General features: G+C 49.0%; 1 protein-coding gene across 4 annotated transcripts in view; it reads right to left on the bottom strand.

The window, feature by feature from the left end:
* The window catches only part of LOC112219958 (FSD1-like protein), a 65,919-nt gene that overhangs the window by 25,185 nt on the left and 20,822 nt on the right, over positions 1-19,912 (bottom strand). For all 4 annotated transcript variants that reach the window (XM_042302768.1, XM_042302767.1, XM_042302770.1 and 1 more), the window contains exons 4-6: positions 13,909-14,010; positions 9,069-9,091; positions 8,060-8,181 (exon numbers count right to left, since the gene is read on the bottom strand). In XM_042302768.1, coding sequence (XP_042158702.1) covers positions 8,060-8,181; positions 9,069-9,091; positions 13,909-14,010 — 247 coding nt within the window. The remainder of the gene's footprint in view (positions 1-8,059; positions 8,182-9,068; positions 9,092-13,908; positions 14,011-19,912) is intronic.

The raw sequence follows: 19,912 nt of genomic DNA, 5'->3' as shown, positions 1-19,912 counted from the left end.
TTCTCAACTAGCCTACCTGGTTAAATAAAGGTGTTCTCAACTAGCCTACCTGGTTAAATAAAGGTGTTCTCAACTAGCCTACCTGGTTAAATAAAGGTGTTCTCAACTAGCCTACCTGGTTAAATAAAGGTGAAATAAAATTAAAAAAGTGAAATGTCAACAACAACAAAAATGCGTTATACCCTGGGTTGTCCTAAGCAGAATGAGACAATTGTTTTGTGAAACATTTTTTTGATGCAGAACACTTGAATGAACTCATGATTCCATTTTATGTACTCCAAAATGACCATCAGTTTGTGCCTTGTGAAAGCCTAACACCATAAGATCGTATTTATTACTTAGCTAGCCATCTTGGCAATATTATGCCCACCTGACACAGACTACGATTTAAAATGGAATGTTTTTGGATTGCGATAACCACCACAGTAACTGGTGGTGGGGACACAGGGCTGTGTTAACCACAGTAACTGATGGTGTGGACACAGGGCTGTGATAACCACAGTAACTGGTGGTGTGGACACAGGGCTGTGATAACCACAGTAACTGGTGGTGGGGACACAGGGCTGTGATAACCACAGTAACTGGTGGTGGGGACACAGGGCTGTGTTAACCACAGTAACTGGTGGTGGGGACACAGGGCTGTGTTAACCACAGTAACTGATGGTGTGGACACAGGGCTGTGTTAACAACCACAGTAACTGATGGTGTGGACACAGGGGGTTAACCACAGTAACTGATGGTGGGGACACAGGGCTGTGTTAACCACAGTAACTGATGGTGGGGACACAGGGCTGGGCTGATGGTGGGGACACAGGGCTGTGTTAACCACAGTAACTAACCACAGTATGGTGGGGACACAGGGCTGTGTTAACCACAGTAACTGATGGTGGGGACACAGGGCTGTGTTAACCACAGTAACTGATGGTGGGGACACAGGGCTGTGTAACAACCACAGTAACTGATGGTGGGGACACAGGGCTGTGATAACCACAGTAACTGATGGTGGGGACACAGGGCTGTGTTAACCACAGTAACTGATGGTGGGGACACAGGGCTGTGTTAACAACCACAGTAACTGATGGTGGGGACACAGGGCTGTGATAACCACAGTAACTGGTGGTGGGGACACAGGGCTGTGTTGACCACAGTAACTGGTGGTGGGGACACAGGGCTGTGTTAACCACAGTAACTGATGGTGTGGACACAGGGCTGTGTTAACAACCACAGTAACTGATGGTGTGGACACAGGGCTGTGTTAACCACAGTAACTGATGGTGTGGACACAGGGCTGTGTTAACCACAGTAACTGATGGTGGGGACGCAGGGCTGTGTTCCAAATAAAAAAACACAAGTGTGCTTCAGTTCCTCAATGGAAAAGCTAGGAGCTCCAAAAAGCACCTTCTAGTTGAAGTCATGAATATTCTTATTATGTTAGCGCATGTATCCAGAGTATTTTCAGATGTCGTTATCAACAACTGCTGTGAAAAGTACAGTAAATACGAAATGAACATAACATCAACAATGAAAGTGTTCTCTTTCAATTGCTACCATGGGTCATGCATCTGCTTTTTACAAGTCTTCTGTTACAAATACTGCACTTTGTCCATATCGGCCAGTGTCAGATGTTTAACAGGCCGTAGATGATAACGCCTTATAGCAGTTGGAGTGGGACGTTTACTATTTTCATTGTGATTAAACAGCGCATTTTCCAGAACTTCCTATTGTCATCCATCCATCTTAAAGAGTAAGCCATTTGTGCCTTTTTTCCTTTAAATTTTTTTTTTCCCTCAGTCGTTAGGAGAAAAGCTAACCTTCTGTGGAGGAGTTGTTACCAAGGCAATGGAGCCCCTACAACTCACTCGTGTTATGACTGTTGAAACCCCAAGAGGCTCTTTGGTCAAATAAATCCTCCAAGGAAGTCTCAGATCTTTTCAGCTGTGGGTCCCCCACTACACATCAAAAGCACTAGAGGTTAACAGAAGTACTTAACAGAAGGAGAACATTGGAAAGACCAACCGGAGGGTTGGCAGGTATCCTAGCGGTTAGAGAGGTGAGCCACCAACTGGAGGGTTGGCAGGTATCCTAGCGGTTAGAGAGGTGAGCCACCAACCGGAGGGTTGGCAGGTATCCTAGCGGTTAGAGAGGTGAGCCACCAACCGGAGGGTTGGCAGGTATCCTAGCGGTTAGAGAGGCGAGCCACCAACCGGAGGGTTGGCAGGTATCCTAGCGGTTAGTATCCTAGCGGTTAGAGAGGCGAGCCACCAACCGGAGGGTTGGCAGGTATCCTAGCGGTTAGAGAGGCGAGCCACCAACCGGAGGGTTGGCAGGGCGGTTAGAGAGGTGAGCCACCAACCGGATGGCAGGTATCCTAGCGGTTAGAGAGGCGAGCCACCAACCCAGGTATCCTAGCGGAGGTGAGTTGGCAGGTATCCTAGCGGTTAGAGAGGCGAGCCACCAACCGGAGGGTTGGCAGGTATCCGGTTAGAGAGGCGAGCCACCAACCGGAGGCGGTTAGAGGCGAGCCACCAACCGGAGGGTTGGCAGGTATCCTAGCGGTTAGAGAGGTGAGCCACCACCAACCGGCCACCAACCGGAGGGTTGGCAGGTATCCTAGCGGTTAGGGAGGTGAGCCACCAACCGGAGGGTTGGCAGGTATCCTAGCGGTTAGAGAGGTGAGCCACCAACCGGAGGGTTGGCAGGTATCCTAGCGGTTAGAGAGGTGAGCCACCAACCGGAGGTATCCTAGCGGTTAGAGAGGTGAGCCACCAACCTGGCAGGTATCCTAGCGGTTAGAGAGGTGAGCCACCAACCGGAGGGTTGGCAGGTATCCTAGCGGTTAGAGAGGTGAGCCACCAACCGGAGGGTTGGCAGGTATCCTAGCGGTTAGAGAGGCGAGCCACCAACCGGAGGGTTGGCAGGTATCCTAGCGGTTAGAGAGGCGAGCCACCAACCGGAGGGTTGGCAGGTATCCTAGCGGTTAGAGAGGCGAGCCACCAACCGGAGGGTTGGCAGGTATCCTAGCGGTTAGAGAGGCGAGCCACCAACCGGAGGGTTGGCAGGTATCCTAGCGGTTAGAGAGGTGAGCCACCAACTGGAGGGTTGCCAGTTTGAATCCCGGGGGAAAACATCTGATGGGGAAGACAATCTGGCGGGATGTAAACTGGCAACTGGTGGGTTATTGGTATCAAATCCTAGATGCCATTACCTGCCGTTGTGCCCTTGAGCACATGCCACCCATTGAGCATGTTTGGGATGCTCTGAATCGAAGTGTACGACAGCGTGTTCCAGTTCACGCCAATAACCAGCAACTTTGCACAGCCATTGAAGAGGAGTGGGACAACTTTCCACAGGCTACAATCAAAATCAACTATAACTAGTTAGGATCCAGGGAAAGATGATCGGAGCAAAGTACAGAGAGATCCTTGATGAAAACCTGCTCCAGAGTGTTCAGGACCTCAGACTGAGGCGAAGGTTCACCTTCCAACAGGACAACGACCCTAAGCACACAGCTAAGACAACGCAGGAGTGGCCTTGGGACAAGTCTCAATGTCCTTGAGGACCCCAGCCAGATCCCAGACTTGAACCTGATCTAACATCTCCGGAGAGACCTGAAAATAACTGCGCAGCGACACTGCCCATCTGACCTGACAGAGCTTGAGAGGATCTGCTGAGAAGAATGGGAGAAACTCCCCAAATACAGGTGTGCCAAGCTTGTAGTGTCATACCCAAGAAGACTTGAGGCTGTAATCGCTGCCAAAGGTGCATCAACAAAGTACTGAGTAAAGGGTCTGAATACTAATGTAAATGTGATTTCAGTTTTTTCAAAATGCCTAAAAATCTGTTTTTGCTTTGTCATTATGTGGTATTGTGTGTAGATTGATGGGGGGGGGGGGCTACTTAATCCATTTTAGAATAAGGCTGTAACGTTACAAAATGTGGAAAAAGTCAAGGGGTCTGAATACTTTCCCAATGCACTGTACCCCTCCATCCCCCAAGAGGCATAATAAACCAAGTCAAACAGACTGCTCTCCAATCATGTGACAGAGGTAGAGGCTAGTCTGAGCTGTGATGATTATTTCTGTCTCTTTCTGCTCACACGGTCCAGTGAGCATGTCTACTAGCTCTGAGGAACAACGAGAGCAGAGCAGCCACAAGACTGCCTAGTTATACGGAACACACAATGGCCCTCTCGTACGGATTACGCAACCACACAAGATTAAAATAACATAAAGATCACTTTATTGGTCAGTTACACACAAGGTCCAAACGAAATGTGACTTCTGCTTTTAACCCAACACTGGGCGGAACTGTTGTTGTGGGGTTCAAGTGCATAATAAGAGGCAATGGCATTTCCCGACAGACCTGGGATTCAAACTGACAACCCTCAGGCTGCTGGCTCGCCTCGCTATTCGTGAGGACTTCTAGAACTCACAAGCATAGTAAAACATTCACACATAAAGGGTAGCCTATCCAAGCAGTTCCCTAGCCTAGCCACTCCTCTGACCAATCCAAGCAGTTCCCTAGCCACTCCTCTGACCGATCCAAGCAGTTCCCTAGCCTAGCCACTCCTCTGACCGATTCAAGCAGTTCCCTAGCCTAGCCACTCCTCTGACCGATCCAAGCAGTTCCCTAGCCTAGCCACTCCTCTGACCGATCCAAGCAGTTCCCTAGCCTAGCCACTCCTCTGACCGATCCAAGCAGTTCCCTAGCCTAGCCACTCCTCTGACCAATCCAAGCAGTTCCCTATCCACTCCTCTGACCGATTCAGGCAGTTCCCTAGCCACTCCTCTGATCAATTCAAGCAGTTCCCTAGCCAAGCCACTCCTCTGACCTGACCGACTCCTCTGACCAAGCAGTTCCCAAGCCACTCCTCTGACCGATCCAAGCAGTTCCCTAGCCTAGCCACTCCTCTGACCGATCCAAGCAGTTCCGTAGCCACTCCTCTGACTGATTCAGGCAGTTCCCTAGCCTAGCCACTCCTCTGATCCAAGCAGTTCCGATCTCATTCAGCAGTTCCCTAGCCTAGCCACTCCTCTGACCGATTCAAGCAGTTCCCTAGCCTAGCCACTCCTCTGACCGATTCAAGCAGTTCCCTAGCCTAGCCACTCCTCTGACCGATTCAAGCAGTTCCCTAGCCTAGCCACTCCTCTGACCGATCCAAGCAGTTCCCTAGCCTAGCCACTCCTCTGACCGATCCAAGCAGTTCCCTAGCCACTCCTCTGACCGATTGCCCTCAAAGCTGCTCCAGGTCCACAACAATGTGTACAGGCAAGCTGATGTATCAATGCAAACACACACACAGACAATGGGAAGCTTGAGAAGAAATTTGTCCTCAAGCTGTAGAAGCTACACAAGCAGTTCTCACCTCTCAAGCTACCAGTAACCCCGTCACTATACAGCCATACATCCATATAGCTACACAACCATACAGCACATTACAACAGGCGTTTATGGAGGGATTGACTAGTATGAGAAAGGACTACTGCCCAGGTTAGTTCCCTGAGGAAATGGTTATTTTTCTGGGTTATTTTTAGTCTTTGTTGAGTGGCTAGCTCTGAGCTTGGGGGGCATATTCATTCAGTGCTAGTTCAGTCAGACTCATATTTAGTGCAGCGCTCAGTGCATCATCTGGGGTCGAGCGCTGGTGCAGAGCCTTTAGGGACCCTGTATGGCACAGCGGGAAGAGGGGGGAGGGACCCTGTATGGCACAGCGGGAAGAGGGGGGAGGGACCCTGTATGGCACAGCGGGAAGAGGAGGGAGGGACCCTGTATGGCACAGCGGGAAGAGGAGGGAGGGACCCTGTATGGCACAGCGGGAAGAGGAGGGAGGGACCCTGTATGGCACAGCGGGAAGAGGAGGGGGGGACCCTGTATGGCACAGCGGGAAGAGGAGGGAGGGACCCTGTATGGCACAGCGGGAAGAGGAGGGGGGGACCCTGTATGGCACAGCGGGAAGAGCAGGAGGGGGGTCATCGTCAGATGATCCTGGATCTGAGCAACACAGAAATCTCTAATATTCCAATAGGAGGGCCAGTCATCATAACCCTATAAAGACTAGGCTTGGTGCTGTCCTAGAATCCTCTAGAATATCTACAAAACAGTCCGGACAGATCTGCTCTACATTCGACCACGAAGAGAAAGTCTCTGGGGAATCGTTGGATGACTGTTGTGGCAGCTGATGCTCTGTAAGAAAAATAAATTAGCTGTCTGTCAATTCCTCCCCCTGGCTGACTGAGATCTGTCTGTCTGTCTGTCTGTCTGTCTGTCTGTCTGTCCATTCCTCCCTCTGGCTGACTGAGATCTGTCTGTCTGTCTATTCCTCCCTCTGGCTGACTGAGATCTATCTATCTATCTGTCTGTCTGTCCATTCCTCCCTCTGGCTGACTGAGATCTATCTATCTATCTATCTATCTATCTATCTGTCTGTCTGTCTGTCCATTCCTCCCTCTGGCTGACTGAGATCTGTCTGTCTATCTATCTGTCTGTCTGTCTGTCTGTCTGTCTGCTCTGAGGTCTGTCTGTCTGTCCATTCCTCCTGTCTGGCTCTGAGATCTGTCTGTCTGTCTGTCTGTCTGTCTGTCTGTCTGTCTGTCCATTCCTCCCTCTGGCTGACTGAGATCTATCTATCTGTCTGTCTGTCCATTCCTCCCTCTGGCTGACTGAGATCTATCTATCTGTCTGTCTGTCCATTCCTCCCTATCGCTCCCCTCTGTCCACTATGTCTCAGGCACCTGAGGACAACCCCAAATACAGTGCACTACTTTTTACCTGGGCCCTATTCCCTATATAGTGAACAACTAGTGACCAGAGCCCTATTCCCTATATAGTGAACAACTAGTGACCAGAGCCCTATTCCCTATATAGTGCACTACTTTAGACCAGAGCCCTATTCCCTATGTAGTGCACTACTTTAGACCAGAACCCTATTCCCTATATAGTGCACTACTTTAGACCAGAGCCCTATTCCCTATATAGTGCACTACTTTAGACCAGAGCCCTATTCCCTATATAGTGCCCTACTTTAGACCAGAGCCCTATTCCCTATATAGTGCACCCTACTTTAGACCAGAGCCCTATTCCCTCTATAGTGCCCTACTTTAGACCAGAGCCCTATTCCCTATATAGTGCACTACTTTAGACCAGGGCCCCATTCCCTATGTAGTGCCCTACTTTAGACCAGAGCCCTATTCCCTCTGTAGTGCCCTAATTTAGACCAGAGCCCTATTCCCTCTGTAGTGCCCTACTTTAGACCAGAGCCCTATTCCCTTATAGTGCCCTACTTTAGACCAGGGCCCTATTCCCTATATAGTGCCCTACTTTAGACCAGGGCCCTATTCCCTATATAGTGCACTACTTTAGACCAGAGCCCTATTCCCTATTCAGTGCACTACTTTAGACCAGAGCCCTATTCCCTATATAGTGCACTACTTTAGATCAGAGCCCTATTCCCTATATAGTGCACTACTTTAGACCAGAGCCCTATTCCCCATATAGTGCACTATTTTAGACCAGAGCCCTATTCCCTATATAGTGCACTACTTTAGACCTGAGCCCTATTCCCTATATAGTGCACTATTTTAGACCAGAGCCCTATTCCCTATATAGTGCACTATTTTAGACCAGAGCCCTATTCCCTATATAGTGCACTACTTTAGATCAGAGCCCTATTCCCTATATAGTGCACTACTTTCGACCTGAGCCCTATTCCCTATATAGTGCACTACTTTAGACCAGAGCCCTATTCCCTATATAGTGCACTACTTTAGACCAGAGCCCTATTCCCTATATAGTGCACTACTTTAGACCAGAGCCCTATTCCCTATATAGTGCACTACTATAGACCAGAGCCCTATTCCCTATATAGTGCACTACTTTTACATTTGATCATTTAGGAGATGCTCTTATCCAGAACGACTTGCTGTTCAAAATAGCTGCTATCAGTAAAATCAGGAAGAAAAAGTGAGTGTTTCGGTGTGACCAAGGGCCCTGTTGACAAGGGATCAGACGTAGTGCACCGTATAGGGAACAGGGTGTCATTTGGGATAGTCTCATCACGTACCAGGCAGGAACTTGAGGTTCTGGAGAAGTTGTCTCTCCTGGGTAAAGTCCACCATCAGATGGTTCATGTTGTCTGTGACCTTGGGCTTCATGGTCAGTCTGAAGGCTGAGGCCATGGTTACCCTGTAGGGAGGAACAAGGCACAGTGAGACTAACACCACCAGCTGAAACAGTAGAGGGCAGAAGGAAGCCGTTGCTGTGACTACAGTGTGTTATTGGCAACACCTTCTGGCTGCCGATGAGCAATGGTTGTTTTTGATGATTCTACTAAATATATTCTACTAATTATATTCTGGTCAGCGGCACGGGTACTATCTATCATCGTTCTGGTGTGTGGGGTCTTTCAGACCACCCTCCAGCTAACATAGACACACACACCACATCACTTACCTGGGATCAGTCACAGCAAACACACATAACATGTAACCATGTAACCACACATGACATGTAACCACACATAACATGTAACCATGTAACCATGTAACCACACATAACATGTAACCACACTTAACATGTAACCACACATAACATGTAACCATGTAACCACACATAACATGTAACCACACATAACATGTAACCACACATAACATGTAACCACACATAACATGTAACCACACATAACATGTAACCATGTAACCACACATAACATGTAACCACACATGACATGTAACCATGTAACCACTACCATTCAAAGGTTTGTATAGTCATTTACAACATATACAATGTCTACACTGTATTTCTGATCCATTTGATGTTATTTAATGGACAAAAAATGTGCTATTATTGAAGAAATGTATAAAAACAAGGACATTTCTCAGTGACACCAAACTTTTGAATGGTAGTTTAGGTCAAGTACATGTCACTATCAGTTCACTGACGTCGGACTAGTGATGAAAAGAACAAAAATACATGTGCTAAACTATCTATCTCAACTATGCACGAAGCAAGGCTTCTCACTGCAGCCGATAACAGACATGTCCACAGACTAGACAAGGGACGAGTATACCTACCTATCTTTGATCTGCTTGGCAGCCTTGGAAGAAGAAGAGGAGCGTATAGGAGAAAGAAGAAGAGTTGGTTAGTACAGACATGCAGGTTGGTGGGCATGCAGCAGCGTTCTGCACAGTGGCTGTAGTGGACACAGACACGCAGGCAGGCAGGGCCCTCACACTCATAGCCAATGGGAAGCTGTGCCCTCACACTCATACCCAATGGGAAGCTGTGCCCTCACACTCATAGCCAATGGGAAGCTGTGCCCTCACACTCATACCCAATGGGAAGCTGTGCCCTCACACTCAATGGGAAGCTGTGCCCTCACACTCCAATGGGAAGCTGTGCCCTCACACTCATACCCAATGGGAAGCTGTGCCCTCACACTCATACCCAATGGGAAGCTGTGCCCTCACACTCATACCCAATGGGAAGCTGTGCCCTCACACTCATACCCAATGGGAAGCCTCACACTCATACCCAATGGGAAGCTGTGCCCTCACACTCATAGCCAATGGGAAGCTGTGCCCTCACACTCATAGCCCTCACACTCATACCCAATGGGAAGCTGTGCCCTCACACCAATGGGAAGCTGTGCCCTACCCAATGGGAACACTCATAGCCAATGGGAAGCTGTGCCCTCACACTCATAGCCAATGGGAAGCTGTGCCCTCACACTCATCATAGCCAATGGGAAGCTGCCCTCACACTCATACCCAATGCCCTCACACTCATAGCCAATGGGAAGCTGTGCCCTCACACTCATACCCAATGGGAAGCTGTGCCCTCACACTCATACCCAATGGGAAGCTGTGCCCTCACACTCCCAATGGGAAGCTGTGCCCTCACACTCATAGCCAATGGGAAGCTGTGCCCTCACACTCATAGCCAATGGGAAGCTGTGCCCTCACACTCATAGCCAATGGGAAGCTGTGCCCTCACACTCATACCCAATGGGAAGCTGTGCCCTCACACTCATACCCAATGGGAAGCTGTGCCCTCACACTCATAGCCAATGGGAAGCTGTGCCCTCACACTCATACCCAATGGGAAGCTGTGCCCTCACACTCATACCCAATGGGAAGCTGTGCCCTCACACTCATACCCAATGGGAAGCTGTGCCCTCACACTCATAGCCAATGGGAAGCTGTGCCCTCACACTCATACCCAATGGGAAGCTGTGCCCTCACACTCATACCCAATGGGAAGCTGTGCCCTCACACTCATAGCCAATGGGAAGCTGTGCCCTCACACTCATAGCCAATGGGAAGCTGTGCCCTCACACTCATAGCCAATGGGAAGCTGTGCCCTCACACTCATAGCCAATGGGAAGCTGTGCCCTCACACTCATACCCAATGGGAAGCTGTGCCCTCACACTCATACCCAATGGGAAGCTGTGCCCTCACACTCATACCCAATGGGAAGCTGTGCCCTCACACTCATACCCAATGGGAAGCTGTGCCCTCACACTCATACCCAATGGGAAGCTGTGCCCTCACACTCATACCCAATGGGAAGCTGTGCCCTCACACTCATACCCAATGGGAAGCTGTGCCCTCACACTCATACCCAATGGGAAGCTGTGCCCTCACACTCATAGCCAATGGGAAGCTGTGCCCTCACACTCATAGCCAATGGGAAGCTGTGCCCTCACACTCATACCCAATGGGAAGCTGTGCCCTCACACTCATAGCCAATGGGAAGCTGTGCCCTCACACTCATAGCCAATGGGAAGCTGTGCCCTCACACTCATAGCCAATGGGAAGCTGTGCCCTCACACTCATAGCCAATGGGAAGCTGTGCCCTCACACTCATAGCCAATGGGAAGCTGTGCCCTCACACTCATAGCCAATGGGAAGCTGAGTAGAGCATGGTGATCACCATCACACAGAAAAACCAGCATGACTGTGGATTTAAACATTAGTTGAAGTGGAACTGACCGCCTTTCAACTACTTTGCAGAAATGAAATAAACAAGACAATCATAATACCAGTCAAAAATGTAAAAAAAATCCTAGTTTATGCTACAAAACCAACTTTATAAAGACTCTTAGAAAAAAGGTTTTATTTAACTCTACATCCCATAACGTACAGTGAGATATTGTTGGCAGAATAGATGGATGCAGTTCAACGCTTGATTACTATAATTCACCAATACACTTCTTGCGAGTCCAAAAAAAAAGGGGCGGCAGGGTAGCCTCGTGGTTAGAGTGTAGAGGAGGTAGGTAGCCTAGTGGTTAGAGTGTAGAGGAGGTAGGTAGTCTAGTGGTTAGAGTGTAGAGGTGGCAGGTAGCCTAGTGGTTAGAGTGTAGAGGTGGCAGGTAGCCTAGTGGTTAGAGTGTAGAGGCAGCAGGTAGTCTAGTGGTTAGAGTGTAGAGGTGGCAGGTAGCCTAGTGGTTAGAGTGTAGAGGCGGCAGGTAGCCTAGTGGTTAGAGTGTAGAGGCGGCAGGTAGCCTAGTGGTTAGAGTGTAGAGGTGGCAGGTAGCCTAGTGGTTAGAGTGTAGAGGTGGCAGGTAGTCTAGTGGTTAGAGTGTAGAGGCGGCAGGTAGCCTAGTGGTTAGAGTGTAGAGGTGGCAGGTAGCCTAGTGGTTAGAGTGTAGAGGAGGCAGGTAGCCTAGTGGTTAGAGTGTAGAGGAGGCAGGTAGCCTAGTGGTTAGAGTGTAGAGGCGGCAGGGTAGCCTCGTGGTTAGAGCGGTGGACTAGTAACCGGAAGGTTGCAAACCCATCTGGACAAGAGGAATACCTATGTGAGAATGCTGTTCATCGACTACAGCTCGGCATTCAACACCATAGTACCCTCCAAGCTCGTCATCAAGCTCGAGACCCTGGGTCTCGACCCCGCCCTGTGCAACTGGGTTCTGGACTTCCTGACGGGCCGCCCCCAGGTGGTGAGGGTAGGCAACAACATCTCCTCCCCGCTGATCCTCAACACAGGGGCCCCACAAGGGTGCGTTCTGAGCCCTCTCCTGTACTCCCTGTTCACCCACGACTGCGTGGCCATGCACGCCTCCAACTCAATCATCAAGATTGCGGACGACACAACAGTGGTAGGCTTGATTACCAACAACGACGAGACGGCCTACAGGGAGGAGGTGAGGGCCCTCGGAGTGTGGTGTCAGGAAAATAACCTCACACTCAACGTCAACAAAACTAAGGAGATGATTGTGGACTTCAGGAAACAGCAGAGGGAACACCCCCCCATCCACATCGATGGAACAGTAGTGGAGAGGGTAGCAAGTTTTAAGTTCCTCGGCATACACATCACAGACAAACTGAATTGGTCCACTCACACAGACAGCATCGTGAGGAAGGCGCAGCAGCGCCTCTTCAACCTCAGGAGGCTGAAGAAATTCGGCTTGTCAACAAAAGCACTCACAAACTTCTACAGATGCACAATCGAGAGCATCCTGGCGGGCTGTATCACCGCCTGGTATGGCAACTGCACCGCCCTCAACCGTAAGGCTCTCCAGAGGGTAGTGAGGTCTGCACAACGCATCACCGGGGGCAAACTACCTGCCCTCCAGGACACCTACACCACCCGATGCTACAGGAAGGCCATAAAGATCATCAAGGACATCAACCACCCGAGCCACTGCCTGTTCACCCCGCTGTCATCCAGAAGGCGAGGTCAGTACAGGTGCATCAAAGCTGGGACCGAGAGACTGAAAAACAGCTTCTATCTCAAGGCCATCAGACTGTTAAACAGCCACCACTAACATTGAGTGGCTACTGCCAACACACTGTCAATGACACTGACTCTACTCCAGCCACTTTAATAATGGGAATTGATGGGAAATGATGTAAATATATCACTAGCCACTTTAAACAATGCTACCTTATATAATGTTACTTACCCTACATTATTCATCTCATATGCATACGTAGATACTGTACTCTATATCATCGACTGCATCCTTATGTAATACATGTATCACTAGCCACTTTAACTATGCCACTTGGTTTACATACTCATCTCATATGTATATACTGTACTCGATATCATCTACTGTATCTTGCCTATGCTGCTCTGTACCATCACTCATTCATATATCCTTATGTACATATTCTTTATCCCCTTACACTGTATAAGACAGTAGTTTTTTTGGAATTGTTAGTTAGATTACTTGTTCGTTATTACTGCATTGTCGGAACTAGAAGCACAAGCATTTCGCTACACTCGCATTAACATCTGCTAACCATGTGTATGTGACAAATAAAATTTGATTTGATTTGATTTGAAGTTCAAATCCCCGAGCTGACAAGGTACAAATCTGTCATTCTGCCCCTGAACAGGCAGTTAACCCACTGTTCCTAGGCCATCATTGAAAATAAGAATTTGTTCTTAACTGACTTGCCTGGTTAAATAAAGATACAGATACAGATTCTAATAAGACTCATGTTGTTAAAACACTGTCAGTTCCACTTTAAGATTCTGAAAATATTATATAGGAAATTGAGAAGGGGGGGGAAATCATGTTTGTTAGTTTAATTAAGAGAACCATTCTACATGGGTCACCTTTAAAATTATATTTTAAGCTTGTTAAAACAAAAACGTTGTCATTAATTTCCATTCATTTAATCACATTGTATTTAGAAACAAATCCAAAACAATCAAACAAACTTTCACTTTAGAACGAGGACTACAATCTACCAAATTTAGCTGGATGAGGCCAACATTTTCTTGCCTCATTTCCCCCAGCAGCATTCAACGTTGACCTTTACCTACTTCCTGGTTTCCCTTGTCAGCTGATCACATTCAAATAATCTTCTTGTCTAAAGGCCTTTAGACAGCCAATGAGATGCTGTCGTTTCACACCACATCCTGTATCCTGTATGATGTCACAGACCAGCAGCCTCTACCTTAGTGAACTCGTCCTCGTCTTGAACATCCAGAGCATTGTTGGCGAACTCCAGGAGCTCCTCGGCACTCTCCAAGGCGTCACTGCTCTGGGTCAGTTGATTCTATGGAACAAAGGGGAAACAAAGATGGAAATAATGAGCTGTTACAGAACATTCAGTTTGTTTCTGTTCAAAGGCCCAATGCAGCTGTTTTTATATCAATATCAAATCCTTTCTGGGTAACAATTAAGTACCTTACTGTATGTAATAGATTTCCAAATGAATTAATACAATTCATTTCCAAACTAATTTTTTCAGCAAAAAAGTATTTCTCATGCAAGGATTTTGCCAGGACTGTCTGGGAATTGCCGAGGGGTGAGTGGAAAACTGGACATCTAATTTGATTGGTCACATGCATAAATTTAGCAGATGTAGCAAAATGCTTGTGTTCCTAAGTCCAACAGTAAAGTAGTATCTACAAACAATACACACAGATCTAAAAGAATGGAATTTAGAAATATATAAATATTAGATTGAGCCATGTCGGAGTGACATAGACTAAAATACAGTAGAGTAGAATACAGGATGTACATATGAGATGAGTAAAGCAGGATGTAAACATTATTAAAGTGACCAGTGATTCCATGTTTATGTATATAGAGCAGCAGTCTCTAAGGTGCAGGGTTGAGTAGCCGGGTGGAAGCCAGGTAGTTGTGGCTATTTAACAGTCTGATGGCCTTGAGATAGAAGCTGTTTTTCAGTCTCTCGGTCCCAGCTTTGATGCACCTGTACTGACCGCGCCTTCTGGATGATAGCGGGGTGAACAGGCAGTGGCTCGGATGGTTGATGTCCTTGATGATCTTTATGGCCTTCCTGTGACATCGGGTGGTGTAGATGTCCTGGAGGGCAGGTAGTTTGCCCCCGGTGATGCGTTGTGCAGACCGCACCACCCTCTGGATAGCCTTGCAGTTGCGGGCGGTGCAGTGGCCGTACCAGTCGGTGCAGTTGCTGTACGATGATATAGCTCGACAAGATGCTCTCAATTGTGCATCTGTAAACATTTGTGAGGGTTTTAGGGGCCAAGTAAAATTTCTTCAGCCTCCTGAGGTTGAAGAGGCGCTGCTACACCTTCTTCACCACCCTGTCTGTGTGGGTGGACCATTTCAGATCGTCAGTGATGTGTACGCCGAGGAACTTTCCACCTTCTCCACTGCGGTCCGGCCATGTGGATAGGGGGTGTGCTCCCTCTGCTGTTTCCTGAAGTCCACGATCAGCTCCTTTTGTTTTGTTGACATTGAGGGAGAGGTTATTTTCCTGGCACCAGACTCCCAGGGCCCTCACCTTGCTGTTATTGGCAGAGAGGTTTGCTATTGGTGTATTAACCACTTGACCACATGGTGATGTCACCAAGGGAAGCTGAAACCCCCACCCATATAAACCTGCTGATTAGAAGGTCCTGAAACTCCCACCCATATAAACCTGCTGATTAGAAGGTCCTGAAACTCCCACCCATATAAACCTGCTGATTAGACAGTCCTGAAACTCCCACCCATATAAACCTGCTGATTAGACAGTCCTGAAACTCCCACCCATATTAACCTGCTGATTAGAAGGTCCTGAAACTCCCACCCATATAAACCTGAAACTCCCACCCATATAAACCTGATTAGAAGGTCATATAAACCTGCTGATTAGACAGTCCTGAAACTCCCACCCATATAAACCTGCTGATTAGACAGTCCTGAAACTCCCACCCATATAAACCTGCTGATTGGAAGGTCCTGAAACTCCCACCCATATAAACCTGAAACTCCCACCCATATAAACCTGCTAATTAGAAGGTCCTGAAACTCCCACCCATATAAACCTGCTGATTGGAAGGTCCTGAAACTCCCACCCATATAAACCTGCTGATTAGAAGGTCCTGAAACTCCCACCCATATAAACCTGCTGATTAGAAGGTCCTGTGTAGATTGTTATTTCTTGATTGTTGCTGGTTGAAAATATAATGTTCACTGTTGTACAATATGATACGGGAAAAAAAAAACATTTTGACGACCCTGGGCCTTTAAGACATAATACATCTTGGTTCTCTATCTAGCTGCTGACTGCAGTGCTGTTCAATGTCCTTCTCAAAAAGGTCAAAGCTAAAAAGACAATATCCTTCCCTCTGGAAGTGCTGTGTGTTTGGCAGTCAGCCTGAAGTCTCTGCTGAGTCAGACTGAGGATGTGTCTCTGTTCCCTATATGGTGCACTACTTTTAACCAGATCCCTATGGATGGGCCCTGGTCAACAGTACTGCACTACAGTATATAGGGAATGGAGTGCACTATAGTATATAGGACAGCATATAGGGAATAGGGTACACTACAGTATATAGGGAATAGGGTACACAGGTCTTCATGGTCAGCTAACAGAAAGATGATCAGCTGCTATTGCTAAGTCTCCTCTCAGGTTCCTGGGACCCCAAGGAGAGAGGACCAGAGAGGAGGAGGGGGGGACGGAATGATTACCTCCAAGGAGAGAGGACCAGAGAGGGGGAAATGGAACAATTACCAATTACCCCAAGGAGAGAGGACCAGAGAGGGGGAAATGGAACAATTACCCCAAGGAGAGAGGACCAGAGAGGGGGAAATGGAACAATTACCCCAAGGAGAGAGTTCCAGAGAGGGGGAAATGGAACAATTATCCCAAGGAGAGAGGACCAGAGAGGGGGAAATGGAACAATTACCCCAAGGAGAGAGGACCAGAGGAGAACAGAACGATTACCCCAAGGAGAGGGGACCAGAGAGGGGAGGGGGAAATGGAACGATTACCCCAAGGAGAGGGGACCAGAGAGGGGGAGGGGGGGAAATGGAACGATTACCCCAAGGAGAGAGGACCAGAGAGGGGGAAACGGAACAATTACCCCAAGGGGAACCAGAGAGGGGGAAACGGAACAATTACCCCAAGGAGAGAGGACCAGAGAGGGGGAAAGAGGAGAGAGGGGAGGGGGAACGGAAACGAACAATTACCCCAAGGAGAGAGGACCAGAGAGGGGGAGGGGGGAACAGAACGATAACCCCAAGGAGAGGGGACCAGAGAGGAGGAGGGGGGAAACGGAACAATTACCCCAAGGAGAGGGGACCAGAAAGGGGGAAACGGAACAATTACCCCAAGGAGAGAGGACCAGAGAGGGGGAAATGGAACAATTACCCCAAGGAGAGAGGACCAGAGAGGGGGAAATGGAACAATTACCCCAAGGAGAGAGGACCAGAGAGGGGGAAACGGAACAATTACCCCAAGGAGAGAGGACCAGAGAGGGGGAAATGGAACAATTATCCCAAGGAGAGAGGACCAGAGAGGGGGAAATGGAACAATTATCCCAAGGAGAGAGGACCAGAGAGGGGGAAATGGAACAATTACCCCAAGGAGAGAGTTCCAGAGAGGGGGAAATGGAACAATTATCCCAAGGAGAGAGGACCAGAGAGGGGGAAATGGAACAATTACCCCAAGGAGAGAGGACCAGAGAGGGGGAGGGGGAACAGAACGATTAACCCCAAGGAGAGGGGACCAGAGAGGAGGGGGAAACGGACCCCAAGGATAGAGGACCAGAGGGGGAGGGGGAACAGAACGATAACCCCAAGGAGAGGGGACCAGAGAGGGGAAATGGAACAATTACCCCAAGGAGAGAGGACCAGAGAGGGGGAAATGGAACAATTACCCCAAGGAGAGAGGACAGAGAGGGGGAAATGGAACAATTACCCCAAGGAGAGAGGACCAGAGAGAGGGGGAGGGGGAACAGAACGATAACCCCAAGGAGAGGGGACCAGAGAGGAGGAGGGGGAAACGGAACAATTACCCCAAGGAGAGAGGACCAGAGAGGGGGGGGGGTTAACAGAACACCTTCTTGGTTGGTAAAGGCTAGATAAGCTCACAGTGACACAATAACATTTTGGTTCGTCAGCTGACAGACAAACTCATAATAATGGTGAATGCTGGCAAAACAAAATCTAGCTCTTGGAGTGTTGAATGAAAACGAATCATTAACAACATGGTGGTCATGCTGTGGTTTAGTCTTTCAAAAAGGTCGGTGCCACTGGCACGCATTTAACAAAGAATAAATTAAACAAAAACAGGTGTATGTTATTCATTTAACTGATGAAAATACATGTTTTCCTGAGTCACATGATGAGACATGAGTATGCGAGTTGATACTGGGTGTGAAGTGAGTTGGATGTAACGGGAAACAGAATACCAGGCAGCGCTCACCCTACAAAGAGGGACAATGGGGAATCTCATATCTGGGGGTAATTTCAGACACTTTTTGTTCCTGCTCAATCGACTTAGAGAGTTGGCCAGAGAACTGCCATAGCAGCACGATGACATCACACACACCCCAGGCTGTCTGAGAGAGGGGTGTATGGAGACACTACAACATCACACACAACCCAGGCTGTCTGAGGGAGGGGTAGAGGAGTGAGAGGAGTAGAGGGGTGAGAGGGGGTAGAGGGTGTCCTGACGTTGGCCTCTGAGTATAGCAACCCCCCCTTGCCTCCTTCAACTAGGCTGCTGTGGTCAGAGGTCGTAAATTCCTGAGAAGACGCCAGATACACACACACACCAGGGCTGATGCCAGACACACACACCAGGGCTGATGCCAGACACACACACACCAGGGCTGATGCCAGATACACACACACCAGGGTTGATGCCAGATACACACACACACAGGGTTGATGCCAGACACACACACACCAGGGCTGATGCCACACACACACCAGGGTTGATGCCAGACACACACACACCAGGGCTGATGCCAGATACACACACACCAGGGCTGATGCCAGATACACACACACACCAGGGCTGATGCCAGATACACACACACACCAGGGCTGATGCCAGATACACACACACACACACACACACACACACACACCAGGGTTGATGCCACACACACACACACCAGGGTTGATGCCAGACACACACACACCAGGGCTGATGCCAGATACACACACACCAGGGCTGATGCCAGACACACACACACACACACACACACACACACACACACACACACCAGGGTTGATGCCAGACACACACACACCAGGGCTGATGCCAGGGCTGATGCCAGACACACACACCAGGGCTGATGCCAGATGCGCACACACACACACACACACACACACACACACACACACCAGGGTTGATGCCAGACACACACACACCAGGGCTGATGCCAGACACACACACACACACACACACACACCAGGGCTGATGCCAGATACACACACACACCAGGGCTGATGCCAGATACACACACACACACCAGGGTTGATGCCAGACACACACACACCAGGGTTGATGCCAGATACCCACACACACCAGGGTTGATGCCAGATACACACACACCAGGGCTGATGCCACACACACACACACCAGGGCTGATGCCACACACACACACCAGGGCTGATGCCAGATACACACACACACACACACACACACACACACACCAGGGCTGATGCCAGATACACACACACACACCAGGGCTGATGCCAGATACACACACACACCTGGGGCTGATGCCAGACACACACACACACCAGGGCTGATGCCAGATACACACACACACCAGGGCTGATGCCAGATACACACACGCCAGGGCTGATGCCAGATACACACACACACACCAGAGCTGATGCCAGATACACACACACCAGGGCTGATGCCAGATACACACACACACCAGGGCTGAAGCCAGATACACACACACACCAGGGCTGATGCCAGATACACACACACCAGGGATGATGCCAGATACACACACCAGGGCTGATGCCAGATACACACATGCCAGGGCTGATGCCAGATACACACACACCAGGGTTGATGCCAGATATATACACACCAGGGTTGATGCCAGATATATACACACACACACACACCAGGGCTGATGCCAGATACACACACACCAGGGCTGATGCCAGATACACACACACACACACACACCAGGGCTGATGCCAGATACACACCAGGGCTGATGCCA

This window comes from Oncorhynchus tshawytscha, linkage group LG20, assembly GCF_018296145.1.
Source record: "Oncorhynchus tshawytscha isolate Ot180627B linkage group LG20, Otsh_v2.0, whole genome shotgun sequence".
NCBI lineage: Eukaryota > Metazoa > Chordata > Actinopteri > Salmoniformes > Salmonidae > Oncorhynchus > Oncorhynchus tshawytscha.
The sequence above is the reverse complement of the archived record's forward strand: the minus strand, read 5'-3'. Positions and strand labels throughout refer to the sequence as shown.